This window comes from Sorex araneus, chromosome 10 (genome assembly GCF_027595985.1).
Source record: "Sorex araneus isolate mSorAra2 chromosome 10, mSorAra2.pri, whole genome shotgun sequence".
Classification (NCBI taxonomy): Eukaryota; Metazoa; Chordata; class Mammalia; order Eulipotyphla; family Soricidae; genus Sorex; species Sorex araneus.
The window spans coordinates 25,138,683-25,155,353 of NC_073311.1; the positions used below are offsets into that span (position 1 = coordinate 25,138,683).

Sequence of the window (16,671 nt, forward strand, 5' to 3'; positions counted from 1 at the left end):
AGGACAAGACTGGGAACAAATAGGTGTTCTTGAGGCCGGAGTAAAAGTACAATGGCTAAGGTGACTGCCTTGCATGCAGCCAAACCAGGTTCCATTCCTGGCACCAGATATGGTCCTTTGAACCCCACCAAGGAGTGATCCCAGAGTGCAGAACCAGGAATAAGCCCTGAGCATGGCTGGGTGTGGCCCAGAAACCAAAAACCAAAACAAAAGAAAAACCGCAAACCCATAACAAAACAATACAAAAAAACTAGGTGTTCTTGGAATTTTTGTATTCTGGATCTTGGATTCTAGCACATTATTGACCATTTGTTTTTAAAAACTTTGAGCACTATATAAAACTATGACCTAAGGTTTGTTTTCCTCTTAAAAATAATACTTGATCATTTTGACCATTTGTGTTCTCTCTCACTCACTTTCTTGCCCTCCCTCTCTCACCATATATCTATATATATATATAGATATATATATATATCACTGTATCACTGTCATCCCATTGTTCATCAGTTTACTCGAGCGGTCGCCAGTAACTTCTCCATTCATCCCAGCCCTGAGATTTTTGCAGCCTCTCCTTACTCATCTTTCCCAATGATTGGAGGCTCTTACAGGGTCAGGGGAACAAGACCTGTTATTGTTACTGTTTTTGGCATATCAAAAATGCCTCGGGGAGCTTGTCAGGCTCTGCCATGTGGGCAGGATACTCTGCCATGTGGGCAGGTAGCTTGCCAGATTCGCATATATATTTATTTCCCTCTCTGATGATGTGTTTCACGGCCACTTTGCGGCCACATGGTCCAGGAATGTGTTCACTCATGTGTGAGGCTCACTGGAGCATGTGGAAAGTGTCCTGGAGCATGGCAGCAGTTGGGTAGTGGAGGTTGGCTGCCAGGCCTGGGTCCCTTGGGGCAAGGAGGGCTCTCACCCGCCTCCCCTCTGGGAGACCCCTGGCGTGGAGTCCCGGTGGCATGGTTATGGGGGCCTCATTATATGCTCATTTTCAGGAGAAGCAGCCATGAGTTCTGGAGGGTGGCTGATTATATGTGTGTGTATATATAGATAGATAGGTAGAGAGAGAGAGAGAGAGAGAGAGAGAGAGAGAGAGAGAGAGAGAGAGAGAGAGAGAGAGAGAAAGAGAAAGAGAGAGAGAGAGAAAGAGAGAGAGAGAAATATTTTTTAGTGAAGCAAAATAGTTTTTGTTGAAAGAAATTTAGTGAGAAATTTGGGAGCAGAAAGAGAAATATGTGTTCATGGGAGAATACAAACCTCTGCAAAATGGAAAAAAGCAGTGGGATTGGGGTGGGGGGAGAGAGAGAGAGAAAGAGAGAGAGAAAGGAGGAAAGAGAGAGAGAGTGTGCATATACCTGGAAGAAAAAGCCAGATATTTATAATTTTTAATATAGAAAAAATACAGTAAAGCAGTGATAATTTTTATCTAATTATTTTTACCTGGGTTTTTGTTGTTGTTATTGTTCCAAATAGGAGGGGAAAAAAAAAACCTCATTTAATCCATTCTCGTGGAGGTTACAAAAGAGGGATCATAGGCAGAGGCAGACAGTGTAGATCGAGATCTCTTACTTTCTACAGTTCCTAGACACTAATGAGACTATTCCATTTTTCTTTTTTTTTAATTATTTTTATCAAAATTATTTTTCAAGAGTATTTTTTGAGCCACTGTGATTTACAGAGTTGTTCATAGTAGAGTCAAGTTGCTTCAGGCAACAATCCTTCCATGAATATCTCCAGGAATCCCCATTCTGCCCCCTTGGCAGGCATATAACAGATTTATTTCATGTGACTTGGTTAAAAAAAAAAAAAACTTAAATAATGACAAATAGAATAATGAGATAATTAATCAATAAAAGTCATTTTGTGCTGATGAATTGCTATATGTTTTAACCTCTCTTAATCTAGTAGAAGAAAACCATATGCACCATTAGTGAGTGCCCTATTCAATGTCATATGATAGGAAGTTTCTTCTATCCTGGAAAGGAACTCTTTTGCCACTTCTTGCAAAACTGATTTTGAGGCTATGAATTCCATTAACTGTTGCCTGTCCTTGAAGCACTGTATAGTTTCTTCACATTCTTAAGAGTGGTTAAAGAACTTGTATGATTATGCTAACCCTGTTTCAATCTGAATGATCATCTAGCTGGATTGAGTATTCCTGGTGAGGAGTTCATTTCCTTGAGTTTTTGTTACATTTTGCTGAGGTTTTTTCCCATATTCTTCTGGCTTGCAGTGTCTCATTCACAGATATGCTGTATATCTCTAATGGGCTTTCCTTTGTATATAAATTCCCTTTTTGGTCTTGCTGCATTCAGTATTCTATCTCTCTCTTTAGATTTTGTCTTTTTTTGAGTATAATGTGTCTTGGAGTTTTCCAAATTGGGTCTACTTTCACTGTGACCCTTCAGGCCTCTTAGGATCTTGCTTCTTGTAGTCCTCAACTCTGGAAAGTTCTTATGGATAATTTCTTTAATTGTTGTTTCTTCATTCACTTTGCCTTCCTGTTCCTTAGGGACTTCCATGATTCTTGTGCCGTTCCTTTTGAACTCATCTCATTGTTCTGTGGCATGCTGTTTCCTTCTTTTCGGGCTATTTTCCATCTTCTGCTGTTTCCTAATGGTTTCCTCCTCCTCATCTTGGAGCTCCTTGATCTTTAGTTCAGCTTCTGTTTTTCTGCTATTCATAGTTTCAGTGGACTTTTTTTTATATCGCTTATCATTTCTCCATTTTTGTCATTTCTGACCTTAATAGTTTTTTTCATTTTGACTTTCATTCTTTCTTGTACTTTGCTGACTACCCGTGCTATCATTTCTTTGAACTCATTGAACATCCTCATCATAGTGTCACTAAAGACGCTGTGGATTTACTGACACTGCTTCTGTGTTCAGTGATATTGATTTTGCTTATTGAGCTTGGTAGACTTCTATGTGTTTTTCCAATTGGTTCTTTTGTTATGATGGGGGTGAGTCTTTGTAGTTAATCTTCCTGGAAGATACTGAGGGATTAAGCGGAGGGTTGCTCTCTGTTTTCTCTGTTCGACCTCACAGAATGACAGAAAAAAACAACTGTGAACAGCATGTGTTTGGTTGAATAGATCTATTGCATGTTCTCTTGCTTCAGGAACTGTAGTGTGGGCCCTTAATATGTGACAGGTTGGGTGTGGAGATTGCTGGGAATGGGTCCTGGCACTTGTTCCAGAATAGGCCCAATGATATCAGCCAGAGGCAGTTCCCACCTGGAATGATGGAGCAGCAATGCAGAAGGTCAGCATACTTTATGACTAATTGTTATTAGACTATAAGATCCTATTAAAATGGGAAGTGTAGACAGATACATAAAGTATGTTTGATTACTTCTGCATAATCTATGCATTTATAAAAAGCTGTGAAACTCTGAAATTCATGAATTTTATAAAGCAGCATACTTTGAAGTAGTGCACTTAAAATGGGTCATATAGTTGAGTTAGTTTATGGGAAACAAAAAAGCTACGTAGTACTCCTCGTGGTCACTAATTACATGTCTCAGAAACAATTGTACTTTCATTAAGTTTTTGAGATTGTTATGCAGTTTAACACAGAGAAGTAGGTGAGTGGCATGATAATATTTTATGTTAACGTGGCATTATATGGATATAGTGAACAAGTAAGTCAGAAATAATAATTGATTTCTATTATGTAAGTTGCTGGGCAGTGAAAATATTTTCAGAAGTCAGGCTGGAGAGAAAGCACAGTGGTTAAGGAACTTGTCATGATCATGCCAACCCTGTTTCAATCCCCAGCTTCACATACGGTTCACTACCAACTCCCCCAGCCTACAAGGAATAATACCCCCTACACAACGTCAGGAATAAGCTGTGAGCACTGCTGAGTGTGGCTCCCAACCCCCCTCACACCCAATTTGAGAAGTTAGGTGGCTAATATTAATGTATTGAAGCCAGTGAAATCACATTTTTCAAGTTTGGTTTTCCTGATTATCTCATGCTGTTAGTTTTTGTTTGTTTTAATGCCACACCCCAGGATGCTCAGGTATTACTTCCTGCTGGGACTTGGGGACCATGTAGTGTGCAGGGGATCAAAGTCCCATAAGCTGCAAGCCAAGCACTTAAATGCCCTACACTATACAATCTTTCCAGCCCCTTTATGCTGTTGGTTTTGTTTTACATTTACAAAGTGCCTTTGAAAGCATCTTTTGGTAACTGAATTTATAATTTTAAGGGCTCAGCTTTTTGGAAATTGGATTACTAATTACTTTTAAGCGTCACTTAAAGTTTTGTCTTGGATTTTTCCTATAAAATTATTGAATATCCTGTCATTCATTTATCTTGGGAACTAAAGATACTTTAAAATGTTTAGTCCAGTGTAATTCCTAATTTTTTTTATCTCCAGGAGTGTTTGGGCAAGCTCTAGAGTTAGACTAAGGAAGCTGTCTTATTGAAGGAACGTTTGAGTAGATCTCCAGTGACTCTGGGGCATAGTTTAGCTGTAGTTGGGTCAGTTTTATTTGAAGTTAATTATTTGTGCTTGTTGGTGTGGGGTTGTCTGGGGTAAGAGAGGGATGCTGTGTCAGATATCGCTCATAAAACTCCTTTACTGCTTACAGGAAAAGCTCCTAAAGGAATGGAAAAGGGAGGGTTCTGCTAAGAATAGCCCTTCAGTTATAAAATGGAGCATTTAGACTTCCATTTCCATGAAGCAGTTACCTAAGAATCAATCTCTTGGATGTCTAACTGACTGCTGTGGTGTCTTTTCATTCATCTATACAGTGACATTTGGAAAACAAAACAAAACAAAAAACAACATCAAATAAAAAAAACCAACACTTCCATATCACTGAAAGGAAACTTACTTGGAAATAAATAAGTTTAGTAAAATGTTACAGTTGAAATGATAACTTTCAGCATAAAACAGAGAGCCTTCCATTTTTTGTTGGAAGGCGGAAAATCTAACACCGTGCCCAGTAGAACAGTCCAGAGTGTTGTGCCAGAATTTATTTGATTTCCCCTAAGATTGTCTGAGTATCTAAAATGTGTTGCTTATCCTAAAAGTAAGATAAGCTATAGATTCTCTTTCTTCCATTCCCCCTACCCTGTTAGCCAAGTATTTGCATATTAGCTTGTACTTTCTAAATATAATGGTTTATCCCTAAAGAAGGTCTCTAATGAGGGGATTATAGGTTAACTGGCAAATGAGTGCCAAAGACATTTGGGTAAGCCAATTAACCTGATGGTTTTTCACAGTTAATTATCGCTGAGTGAGCAGAGGTCAGTGCCCAGACTGGCTGAACTACTTTTAGATGAAAGTGGTAATTCCCTATATACTTAAGATAATGTAGGTTTTTTTTTTATTATTAAAGTAAATGGAGCAATGTATAGCAAGCATTTCTAGTTAAAATTCCATTTATCAAATATATATTGAGTATCCAGTATATGCAAGCCTCCAAAAGATAAATAGGATGCTTTTTCTATTTCTTAGGAGTTAACAGTTCACTGATGAGATAAAAGTAAGTTCTAACAAGGTAATAACTGAATTGAGTGCAACCCTGAAGACCATTGGAGAGATCGATGATTCTTCTAATTCCTCTCTATTCCTCAAATTTCACTCCAGCTGAATTAATGGATTGCTTTCCCCCCCAGATCTTAGCCATACCTCCTTTGCTCCTGACTTGTGATCTTTGATAACATTGACTGGCAGCCTGACAACATCTCTCTAATCTCCTTCATGTAACTCTTTCCATGTATACACACATACTTTTTTTTTTTCTTTCAATCTTTTGGCTCTCTTAGAGTGTCAAGACTCAGTTCTGTGTTCTCCCGTAGCAATCAGAGTTACATGTTAGAGTAGCACTTGTCATACTGCAGTGAAATTGCCTCTTCATTTATTTGCCTCCTCTACTATGTGGAATATTCCTCAAAATCAGAAAATCTGATTTGCTCATCATTCCATCTGCAGTACCCTTCACATTGTCTCACCTAGTACTGAATGAATAAATAAGTACATGAGTTAGGTCAGAATTAATGTGTTTTATTAGGCAATGATTTTAATTGGGGATGGTAGAAGGATTATTTATCCATTCCCCATTTTCAAGGCATTTATCTATATCCCAGACTCCTTCTATAATGGGTAACACCTATCATCTCATTTGAGATTCCCTGATAATTCTAGTATGAAGTCATTGTTTATCAATTGAAACATGTCAGTGTCCAATATTAAAGTCCCTCATACTCAGCATTAACTGAGAAAGATGTTGAGGAAGTGGCTTCATGAATGGGTAGGATTGAAGCATACCTGGACAGATATAACTGGTAGGAAAATAGGAATGACGGGTAAGGGACAGAATAGATTCATCAAAGCCTAGATACTGGAAGACTTGACCCATGTTAGGATGCATATGATGAAGTAATGGGAAATTGTCAGAGGTCCCAGTAAGGAAGTGATTTGAATGCTGGAAATGGGCATTTATGATGCTAAGGCACAGGGCATGTTGAAAAACATTTTGTGTAGCAGAGTGGTGGTTTGAGTGTTATATTTCAGGAAGTTTCTCTGTCGACAACATGTATAATGGATCAAAGTGTGATTGCAAGTAGACAGGAACGACCATTTAGTTCAGTGTTACAAATATTTATTATGTGCCTAATATGTGTTGCACTCTGGGAGAAAACATAATTCCTTCCCTAAGGAAACTTGTAGTCTAATGAAGGAAAGAGAAAAATGAACAGTCAATTTTAGTAGGTGTGCCAAGCGGTGGAGGTAGGAAATAATAAAATCGTTAAGGAGGGTAGGTAGTAGAAAAGAGATGTTAGAGGTACATTCAAGGGGAAACTTAAGTGGTATTTTATGTGAGCTCCTGAACAGCTTAAACATGTTCTTAACCAATTTAAAAATAGAGGTGGGGGCAAAAAGAGAAAGAAACCTCCTGTACGGCCTCCCCGTCAATCATGGAAGAACCAGGGCGTTTAATGTGCTTCTAGGTGAAAGGGGATGTTTGGAAGGAATTGTTGGTGTGGATTCAGATTTACAAAGCTTAAAATCCTGAAAGGGCAACTAACAGTATTACATGATAATTACACAGTGCAGTATTATTTAGCACTTTTTGGGGGGCTGCAGCTGTCAGAATAACAATTTAAAGTAGTTTTTGAATAAGAGACTTTTAGTGGTATATTTAACCCTATTAGTGTCGGACATGACAGAATTCAGTTGCACAAGGCTTTGCCTCTTGGTCTCCTTGATCCGGATTCTTTCCCATGGGCTTCATTATTAGACACTTTGCTTGTTGGATATCTGTACGAAGCCCGAGGATTTCATCTCATTCTGAAGGAAGATGTTCATTTCCTGTAGATGACTGGAGGTGGACTGACTCTGATTGATCTTACTGGAGGTGACTTCATGTGTGTCCACGGATGAGACTTAGAAGCTATGGAAGAACCAGGAGAGAATCATTTACATTTTGGAGAACAAATGTGAAACAGATGCTAACCAAGGAGAGTTAGAGGTGGCCCAAAGGATAAGAGAATGTGAAGTGTGCTGTGTGAGCAGGGATAAGACAGGGTGATTCCCAGCTCTGTAGTCAGGGTCATTCCTGGTGATGCTATAGTCCTTAAACCTGTGTCTTCCCTATGCGTGTAGAGCATGCCCTCCAGCCCACTGAACCATATCTACGATCCCAGTATTTTTTTTTTTTGAGTGTTATTAAAGCTGAGAGAAATTTTAAGCGAAATACTTACAGACCATGATCCATGGATTTCCAAGACTGGACTCAGGGTAAAACCAGCAGTTTGTATCAAGGACTTCGACAGCTGTTTGCTGTAGAAGGTCATATTCCAAATCCTAGTGACTAACATGTTACATTTAGCCAGCACTTTATATTACATCCAAAATGTATGCTTGTGTACTAATTCATTTACTCCAACAGAGTCCAGCAGAGTGATGATCTTGGTTTTACAGAGATGAAGCCAAGGTAGAGCTGGGAATAACTCGTGTCTTTCTGTGGGCTCACGGCCTGCGCTTCAGTCAGTTGAGTGCACTGCATTGCACTGCCCTTGTCAGACACGGATCCCTTCCTAGGTGCTGCTGAAGCATCGAGGCAGAACAGCTCAGCAAAGGTCATTCTCTTTCCTCTCTTGCTGCACACATTGTAATACACCACACACAATTCATTTTCCCTTTTTTGATTTAAGGTTTGGCCTTTGCATATCTTTCAGTAGAACAATTGAAATCACTCTGGCAGAGTGTGTCATTTGATATTTGAGGCATCTCAGCATCATTCCTGCTCAAGGGGACTAGTGGTCATCATTAATGTGCTTGTGACAGGTAAGGTCAATGGGCATAAAAAAAAATCACCAGAGAAACACCACAAAGACAGTTTGGGATGGCAGTGTCATATCCTCCGTCTGAGTTACACTAGCACTGGCCTTTGTCAATATTTCCTAAGAAGGAAAATTTGTAAGGCAGCACGGTGAGCTGCAAATGAACATAACCAGTTAAGAAAGGAAATAGGTTAAGCTTTCTTTGAAGACCAGAGACTAGACTTTGCTTGCTTCAGATGCCGCTTTCTCAATCTTGCATTCTCCGGAGAATTATTATTTTTAAAGCATCTGCTGCTTTGATTTTCTTCACCTTTTCCAGAGTGGAAAATTTTGTGATTCCTTAGTGTCTTTCTGATTGTTTAACACTGATTCACAGAAGTAAGTGAGCAGTTGTTCAGCATGAAATTTTGTTTTGAGTTTGGGTTGTTCATTAGCTGAGAAAGAGTAGAAGAGCTTTTACAATACAAAATCAATACATATTTTGGACCTGTGTAAGAAAATGAGAATGGAGGAAAATCTGTTATGTTTGTGTAGTGTCAAATGACTACTTTTACTTTATCAGCCAATTATTCAGAATCTTCTAAAGCCCCTTGGTCTATGCATTTTTAAAAAAATATTCTCTGTAAGATGTGTAATGCATCCCTTATCACTGACATCCATGTGTGACATGACTTATGTACTGAACCTCAGCACAATTTAGTCTTATTTCATGTTCTTTTGCCCTAATGTTTATCAGTTAAGTAAAAAAAAAAAACTGCCCAAATAGATAATAACACCGAGAATTTTCTCTTATTAAATTCTCTCTTGTTTAGTCTTTGCATATAGGTGAGGTATTGCCTCTTCCACTTGGCCTTATTAACATTGTTTGACCTTTTGCTTTTTTCTATTGCAGTGTTAATTTAGGACTGTGCTACAACAATTTATTTTTCTTGGGGTGAAATAATGAGATTTATTAGTTATGTTCTTTGTTTGGGAACCCTGGTTTTGTGAGAGTAAGAGTATATCTTACTGACTGCTGCAGATTACTCAATTTATTGCTGTAAATAAAAAAGTGACTGGCAACGTCAAACAGATTTTTATAGTCTGCTGTTTTTCTTTCCTCCAAAAAAGTTCTTAAAACATTTGTTATGGTGCTGCAGTAATATAGTACAGTATGTAGAAAACCTGGTTTGGGGGAGGCGATTCTCCATCCTTTATGAATCTGTCAAGAGTGTATGAAATATTAACCTAAACAGAATGCACTTTCCAACTTTCCATGCCATATTAGCAACCCATATTTCAGAATTCTTTGCTATTGAGCATTCTGCTTCTCAGATTTTGATAATCTGAGTTTCCACTTTGATATTAGAGAAATTCATATCAATATCTAGGTTTTTGTTTAGGAGAGTTGAGGTTTTATTTTGAATCACTTGAAATTGGCTCTTTGTTACTGCCAGTTTTTTGTATTAAAAATTATTAGAACCCACCAAGTCTTAAGCAATTACTTCGGGTTAGGCGCTTGATGAATATCATAGCAGGGTGTTTTAATTTAATGGATCCAGAATAACATCTGTTTCTAATAATTTAGAAGCCAATTTATATGGAAATTCAGTTAGTGCACAGTCAGTACACTAGTAAAAATGAAAAATCAAAATGGAAAAGCAAATCACAGTGATTGAATAGGTCTTCTGTTAACGAAGCGCTTCGTTTATGACTAGCTTCATCTGCCACTGATAGCCCAAATATCACAGTTTAAATAACACAGGAGCTTGTTTCTTCTAGGAAATGAGGAGATAGTTAGCCCAGTGTTAGGATGGTATACTGTGACGGGAACTGAATTTCACTTATCTTATTCATCTGCTCAGCTGGTATGTTTTCTGTGCCTAAGGTCATGTCTGTGCCACGATAACTCCTTAGATGCCAGGAATTTTACATGTGCCCCATGGAAGGATGGGAGGGAGGTGGGGAAGAATGTGCACTCATCAGGTAGAATAGATATTACTCTTCCTACGTGCTACTGCTAGAAATTCATTACACAACCAGATATAGTGGCACAGGTATAAAGAAAATTATATTGCACATAAGAATGTTGTTTGGCACATGTTCCATAGTTATTATTAACTCCTGCTCAGTGTTGTTTCTTTTTCCTTTGTTGTTTTCAAGAGTTTAGCTTCACACACACACACACACACACACACACACACACACACAGACAGAGCTCAGTGCATCTACCATCACAATGACCCATTCCTTCCATTTTTCTTCAACTTTCCCATTGAATACATTCTTCTAACCCACCATTTACAGTTCATCCAGGAAGTGGTTTCATTGAATTTTACCTGTCCATTCTTTAATGGTTTATACACCACATATGACTGTAACTATTCAATTTTTGTTTCTTACTCCCTCATTTAGTTCATAGAGTGAAGTCATGTTACCAAATCCACCCATTTTGTTTCTCAAAAGGCATAATTTAATCTTTTTGATGGCAGAATAGTATTCCATAGAGTATGTATGCTATGGCTTTCTGTTTTCTTCATTTTTTCTCTCCCTTAAAAATAAATTCAGTGACCTGTAGAGGAACATTTAGGTTGATTTCATGTGATGAAGCCGAGATAGAGCTGGGAGTAGCTCTTGTCTTTATGCGGGCTCACAGCCTCAGTCATTTGAGTCCACTGCATTGCACTGCTTGATCAGACCTAGATCCCTCCCTAGGTGTTGCTGAAACATTGAGGCAGAACAGCTCAACAAAGGTCATTCTCTTTCCTCTCTTACTGTGAACAGAGGTATGCAAATAGGCTTTTAAATTAGTGTTTTTGTATCTTTAGGATCAGTACTTTGGAATAGTACTGCTGAGTCATGTGGAATTTACAGTTTCAGTATTGTAAAAGTATTTCTACATTGTTCTTCATAGAGACCAATATCCACCAATAAAGTATATCAGATTTTCTTTTTTTTCCACATCCTCTCCAAATTTTGTTGTTTCCAGTCTTTTGGATGTAGGCCATTTTCACTGGTGTGAGATTTTGATTAGCATCTATTTCATTGGAAGTGATGCTGAGGATTTTTTTCATTTATGGGCCATATGTTTTGTCATCTTTGGGGAAGTGTCTATTCATTTATTTTTGCCCATTTTGGTTGGGTGGATTCCTTTTGTTGTTGTGTATTTGCTTATTTATAGTTGGATATAATCCCTTCCTTAGATGTTTGAGTTGTGGGATTATCTTTTATTTTTGTGGTCATTTTTTTTTTTTTTTTGCTGTGGACAGCTTTTTAATTTGATGCCCCATCTGTAAATTTTTGCATTTTCTCCCCACTGTAGTTGGATCTCCAAATACATCTCTGCTGAGGTTCTAGAGTACATTCTCTATACTTTAAGTATTTTATAGAGAGAAATTCTGGGTCTTAATAGCCAAATACTTTATCTTTTTTGAGTTTTTTTTGTATACGGTGTTTGTAATCTCCTTCCGTCCCTCCCTTCTTCCTTCAATTCCCCAAATCTTCCCTCCTTCCACATTTCCTCCTCATTTTTCTGAACTGCTCTATTAAGGGATTTTTCTTTCTCTGTTATTTATCTTTTTATCTTTCTCCTTTATCATAGACTATTTTTAGATTTTGTTTTATTACATTGATTTGTGTGCCTAATTTTTTTCTGATACCATCCTCTTATCATTATTTTTGCTTTTGTATGTAGTTTGAAGTTAGGGTGTAAGTGCAGTGATCTCTTTTTATTTATTTTCTCACAAATTACTTTGTATATTTGAAGTCTGTTGTGATTAATAGCATATTTTAGAATGATCACGTTTCTTGAAAAATGCCGTTGGTTTTATGATGAAAATTCTGTGGAACCTTCCGATTGCTTTAAGTAACAATGCTGTATCTTTTGTTTTGGGGCCTCACCCACAAGTGTTCAGCGTTTACTCCTCACTGCTCTCAGGGATACTCACTGCTGCGCTCAGGGAATCATAGATACTGCCAAGGATCAAATCTGGGTCAGCTTTGAGCAAGTCCTGTGCCCTACCCACTGTACTATTTCTCTTGTCACGAAGAAAGCCATTTTAATAATTTTTAATCCCCATTAAGGAACATTGGATTTGGTTCCATATTCTTGTATCTGCTAATTTTTTTTTTTTTTTTTTTTTTTTTTTTTTTTTGCGTTTTGGGTCACACCTGGCGATGCACAGGGGTTACTCCTGTCTCTGCACTCAGGAATTACCCCTCAGGGGACCATATGGGATGCTGGGATTCGAACTCGGATCGGCCGCGTGCAAGGCAAACGCCCTACCCGCTGTGCTATCGCTCCAGCCCCCTCTGCTAATGTTTTTAGTTACATTTTTATAGAGGGGCCTCTGCTCTTCCTCTGTGCTTCTGCTTCAGTTGGAGAAGCCGAATTCTGCGGCTGCCGCCTGTGTGTTGTAAGACAGCTCAGACCTTGGGGCTTCATCTGTTTCCTTTCAGGCCGCAGCCAAAGTTTTGGCCCTCTAGGGGGCAGTGCAGAGGGTCAGACCCTGCTGGGCTGGGCTTACCTAGGGAAGAGCTGCCTCCAGCTAGTATCAGTTGTCACCACCGTTGTGGGGTTTGCCAAGTGCCAAGACTCCTTATGACTCAATGAGTTCAAGTACAAAACTGAATTTCCATTAAAAGAAAAAAAAAACCCACCTTAGTTAGTGCTCAGCACCTTGGCCCACTGGCTGGGGGGAGGGGGACTGCGACTGTGCCAGGAGGAGCTCCCCTCAGGAATAGTTACTGCCACATCACAAGGAGTCCCAGCCCTCTGTGCTGAGTCTTTTAAGGGGCTCAATTTTGTTTCTAACTCAGTGAGTGCCGATGGCTCTAGTGTTCTACCGAACATTGCCTTCGGGATCCTCCTGCCTTAGATGAATGTTTTATGTCTGGTATATATAAGCTTGGGCTGGAGCGATAGCACAGTGGTAGGGCGTTCGCCTTGCATGAAGCCAACCCGTGTTCGATTCCTCCGCCCCTCTCGGAGAGCCCGGCAAGCTACTGAGAGTATTGTGCCTGCACGGCAGAGCCTGGCAAGCTACCCATGATGTGTTCGATATGCCATAAACAGTAACAAGTCTCACAATGAGGGACGTTACTGGTGGTGCCCGCTCAAGCAAATCTATGAGCAATGGAATGACAGTGACAGTGACAGATATATAAGCTTACTGGACTGGAGCGATGGCACAGTGGGTAGGGCATTTGCCTTGCACACGGCCAACGCGGGTTTAATTCCTCCGTCCCTCTTGGAGAGACTGGCAAACTACTGAGATTATCCCGCCCGCATGCCAGAGCCTGGCAGGCTACCTGTGGTGTATTTGATATACGAAAAACAGTAACAACAAGTCTCACAATGGAGACGTTACTGGTGCCCACTCGAGCAAATCAATGAACAACGGCAGGACAGTGTAAGCAGTGTATAAACTTACTGGTTCTTTTTCTTTTTCAGTGACTGCTTCTTCCTCCTCCACACTTAAGGGAAGTGTGCCTTTGCTCTGAAACTGTTGCAATTATGGTTTCTCAGAGTTAAGTCTCCCTGAGTTGCTGGTATTTTTTTTCCAGTTAATTTTCTTAGCCAGTCACCTCTCCAAATGCTGTGTTCAGTACAGTGTCTATCTCCTTTTTGTGTAGATCCCAAGTCGTACTTAAAGACTTTTCCTTTGGGGGATATTTTGGATCCACCCCTCTCAGATTCTCTAGATGTGATGTTTGCATTTGCCAAGACTTTGTTGAGAAACTTCACATCTTTATTCTTCAGAAATACTGACATGTAGTTTTGTTTTGTGCTTTCCTTTTCTGATTCGGGGCTCAGTGTTCATTAGTCTGTTTTAAACTTCTGTGTGCTTCTATCATGTTTTGTAAGTACCACGACAGGTGCGCTAGGATTATAGAGGACTTAGTATGTCACTATACCTTAAAGGTATAATGTTACAGCTAAAGGGATCCTCCACATTGAGTCATTAGCATCAGTTGTCTGTGTGTGTACCGTGTTCACCTAAATCAGTATGATTAATTCTTCAATCTTATTTTTATATTGACTTAAACATTTTTGGGGGTCATACTTAGTGGAAGGGCTGGAGTGATAGCATAGTGGCTAGGGCGTTTGCCTTGCATACAGACAAGCCGGGTTCGATTCTTATGCCCCTCTCGGAGAGCCCAGCAAGCTACTGAGAGTATCTTGCTCACATGGCAAAGCCTGGCAAGCTCCCTGTGTCATATTTGATATGACAAAATAGTAACAAGTCTCACAATGGAGATGTTGTTGGTGCCTGCTCGAGCAAATCGATGAGCAGCGGGATGACAGTGATACAGTGATACGTAGTGGAAATCAGGGTTTACTCCTGGCTCAGTTCTCAGAGGTCACTCCTGGCAGTGCTCAGGGGTCCATATGTCGTACTGTGCATTGACCTGGGGTTGGGCAGATGCAGAGCTAGCACCTTACACTCTCTGCTATCGCTCCAGCCCAATTAAAAAAAAAATAACAGCTTTATTCTGAGTAGATATTTATGAAATCTTGTCCTGTTGTCATAATTTAATATACTCTCAAAAGCTCCTTGAAATAAATATGACCATTAAGATTTTTATTAACTCTGTATACCATCTGACATAACCGCAGTAGCATGTGGATCATATGACATGTTGGGTTTCCTTCCTTCACAGTGGAAAGAGTGTGGTATAGAAAACACCGCCCTGCTGTTTCTGTTTGGTGTGATTGAAGAATCATTATTAACTAATCTTTACCATGATTTCCTCATCTAAGGGATGACAATAGTATTGTCCACCTCACCAGTTATTTTCAAATTTAAACAGACTAGTCCAGGAGATCAGTTCAGTAGTTGCTAGACAGCAAGTGCTGTGAAAATTTCTTCTTGCCATACATTTGGAAATACCAGGCCTGCAAACCTGGAACTATTATTTCTCAAAAGCAGAAGAATCAAGTGCCACCATGAAAGCCATAAATGCCAGCAAGTCCTATGATAACTCAGAAGAAGGAAAGAATGAAGTATGCTAGAGAGAGAGGAAGGGAAGATATTTGAATGACTGTGAAAAGTCTACTTCAAGAATCATTTGAATAATTTATGCATGCCTGAAAGCCCACCCTAGAGCCCTATGATTCAATTCAAACTTTTGAGAAAAACATTATCCAAGCATTGTCACACACTGGTTTCCCCCTTTCTCCTCTGTGTTTTACATTTGACCTTTTGACATTTTGTTTTCCAGCCGCGCTATCAAGACTAATCAGGACCTTCTCCCAGAAACCCCATGGATGCACATTTTCTACAATGACTTTTGGGGAACTCTCCTAACCCACAGCGGCAGCCACAAATCCTACCGCCCTTTCTGCACCCTTTCTTTTCGCCTGAACCATGCCATTGGAGGGCTGAATCCCTGGAGCTATCACCTTGTCAATGTCCTGTTGCACGCGGCCGTGACCGGTCTCTTCACGAGCTTCTCCAAGATGCTCCTTGGCGAGGGGTACTGGACCTTCATGGCGGGCCTGATGTTTGCTTCTCACCCGATTCACACCGAAGCAGTGGCAGGGATCGTGGGACGGGCTGACGTTGGGGCCAGTCTCTTCTTCCTCCTCTCCTTGCTCTGCTACATTAAACACTGTTCCACAAGAGGCTACTCAGCCAGAACTTGGGGCTGGTTCCTGGGGACTGGACTGTGCGCAGGATGCAGCATGTTGTGGAAGGAACAAGGCGTGACTGTTCTTGCCGTCTCAGCCGTTTATGATGTCTTTGTCTTTCACAGACTGAAAATGAAACAGATCCTACCTGCCATTTACAAAGTGAGTAATTGTTGGGTACGGGGAGGGGGGCGGGGGACGGGCATTGGATTACTGAGTAATCATCTTGCATGCATGATCCTTTTTCAATATTTGAAAAGCAAATTTGTTTCTCTGTTCAAAGAGAATTTAAAATTAGATAGCTTTTTTGATGTTTGATAAGTGGAAATGCCTTGTTTTAAACCTTCTTCTTACAAACCTAGGCTTCGGTGTTGTTTGATTTCTTAAGTTTCTTAGCTTATTTTCATGATTTCAAAGGTGATGGAGCAGCATATTTGCCTGCTAAAGAAAATACCTTACTGTTTCATTCAGTTTCCACTCAAATTTTTTATACTCCTATAAATTACATATAATGTGCCTGAATACCAAATATGAATATTATAGCTGATAATATTCAGAGGAGGTGAGCTCCAGCTTCCCTCCCTGCTCCCAGCAGAGCTCCCGTGGCCAAAGACCTCTGGAGCCAAGCCACAGCCATGTTCCAGGGCCCCTCTCCACATGTTCAGACAATCCTCATGCATGAAGGTACCGGCAGAGGAACCATGGTGTGTGGGACCCGGGGCTGAGACCTCCAAGCCTGCTCGGATCAGGA

At 39.9% G+C, this 16,671-nt stretch overlaps 1 protein-coding gene across 1 annotated transcript in view; it reads left to right on the forward strand.

Annotated features, from left to right (window-relative positions):
* Window positions 1-16,671, forward strand: part of TMTC2 (transmembrane O-mannosyltransferase targeting cadherins 2) — a 450,942-nt gene that overhangs the window by 171,862 nt on the left and 262,409 nt on the right. Inside the window, exon 2 of the mRNA XM_004602709.2 lies at window positions 15,512-16,082. Within this exon, the coding sequence (XP_004602766.2) occupies window positions 15,512-16,082 (571 nt within the window). The remainder of the gene's footprint in view (window positions 1-15,511; window positions 16,083-16,671) is intronic.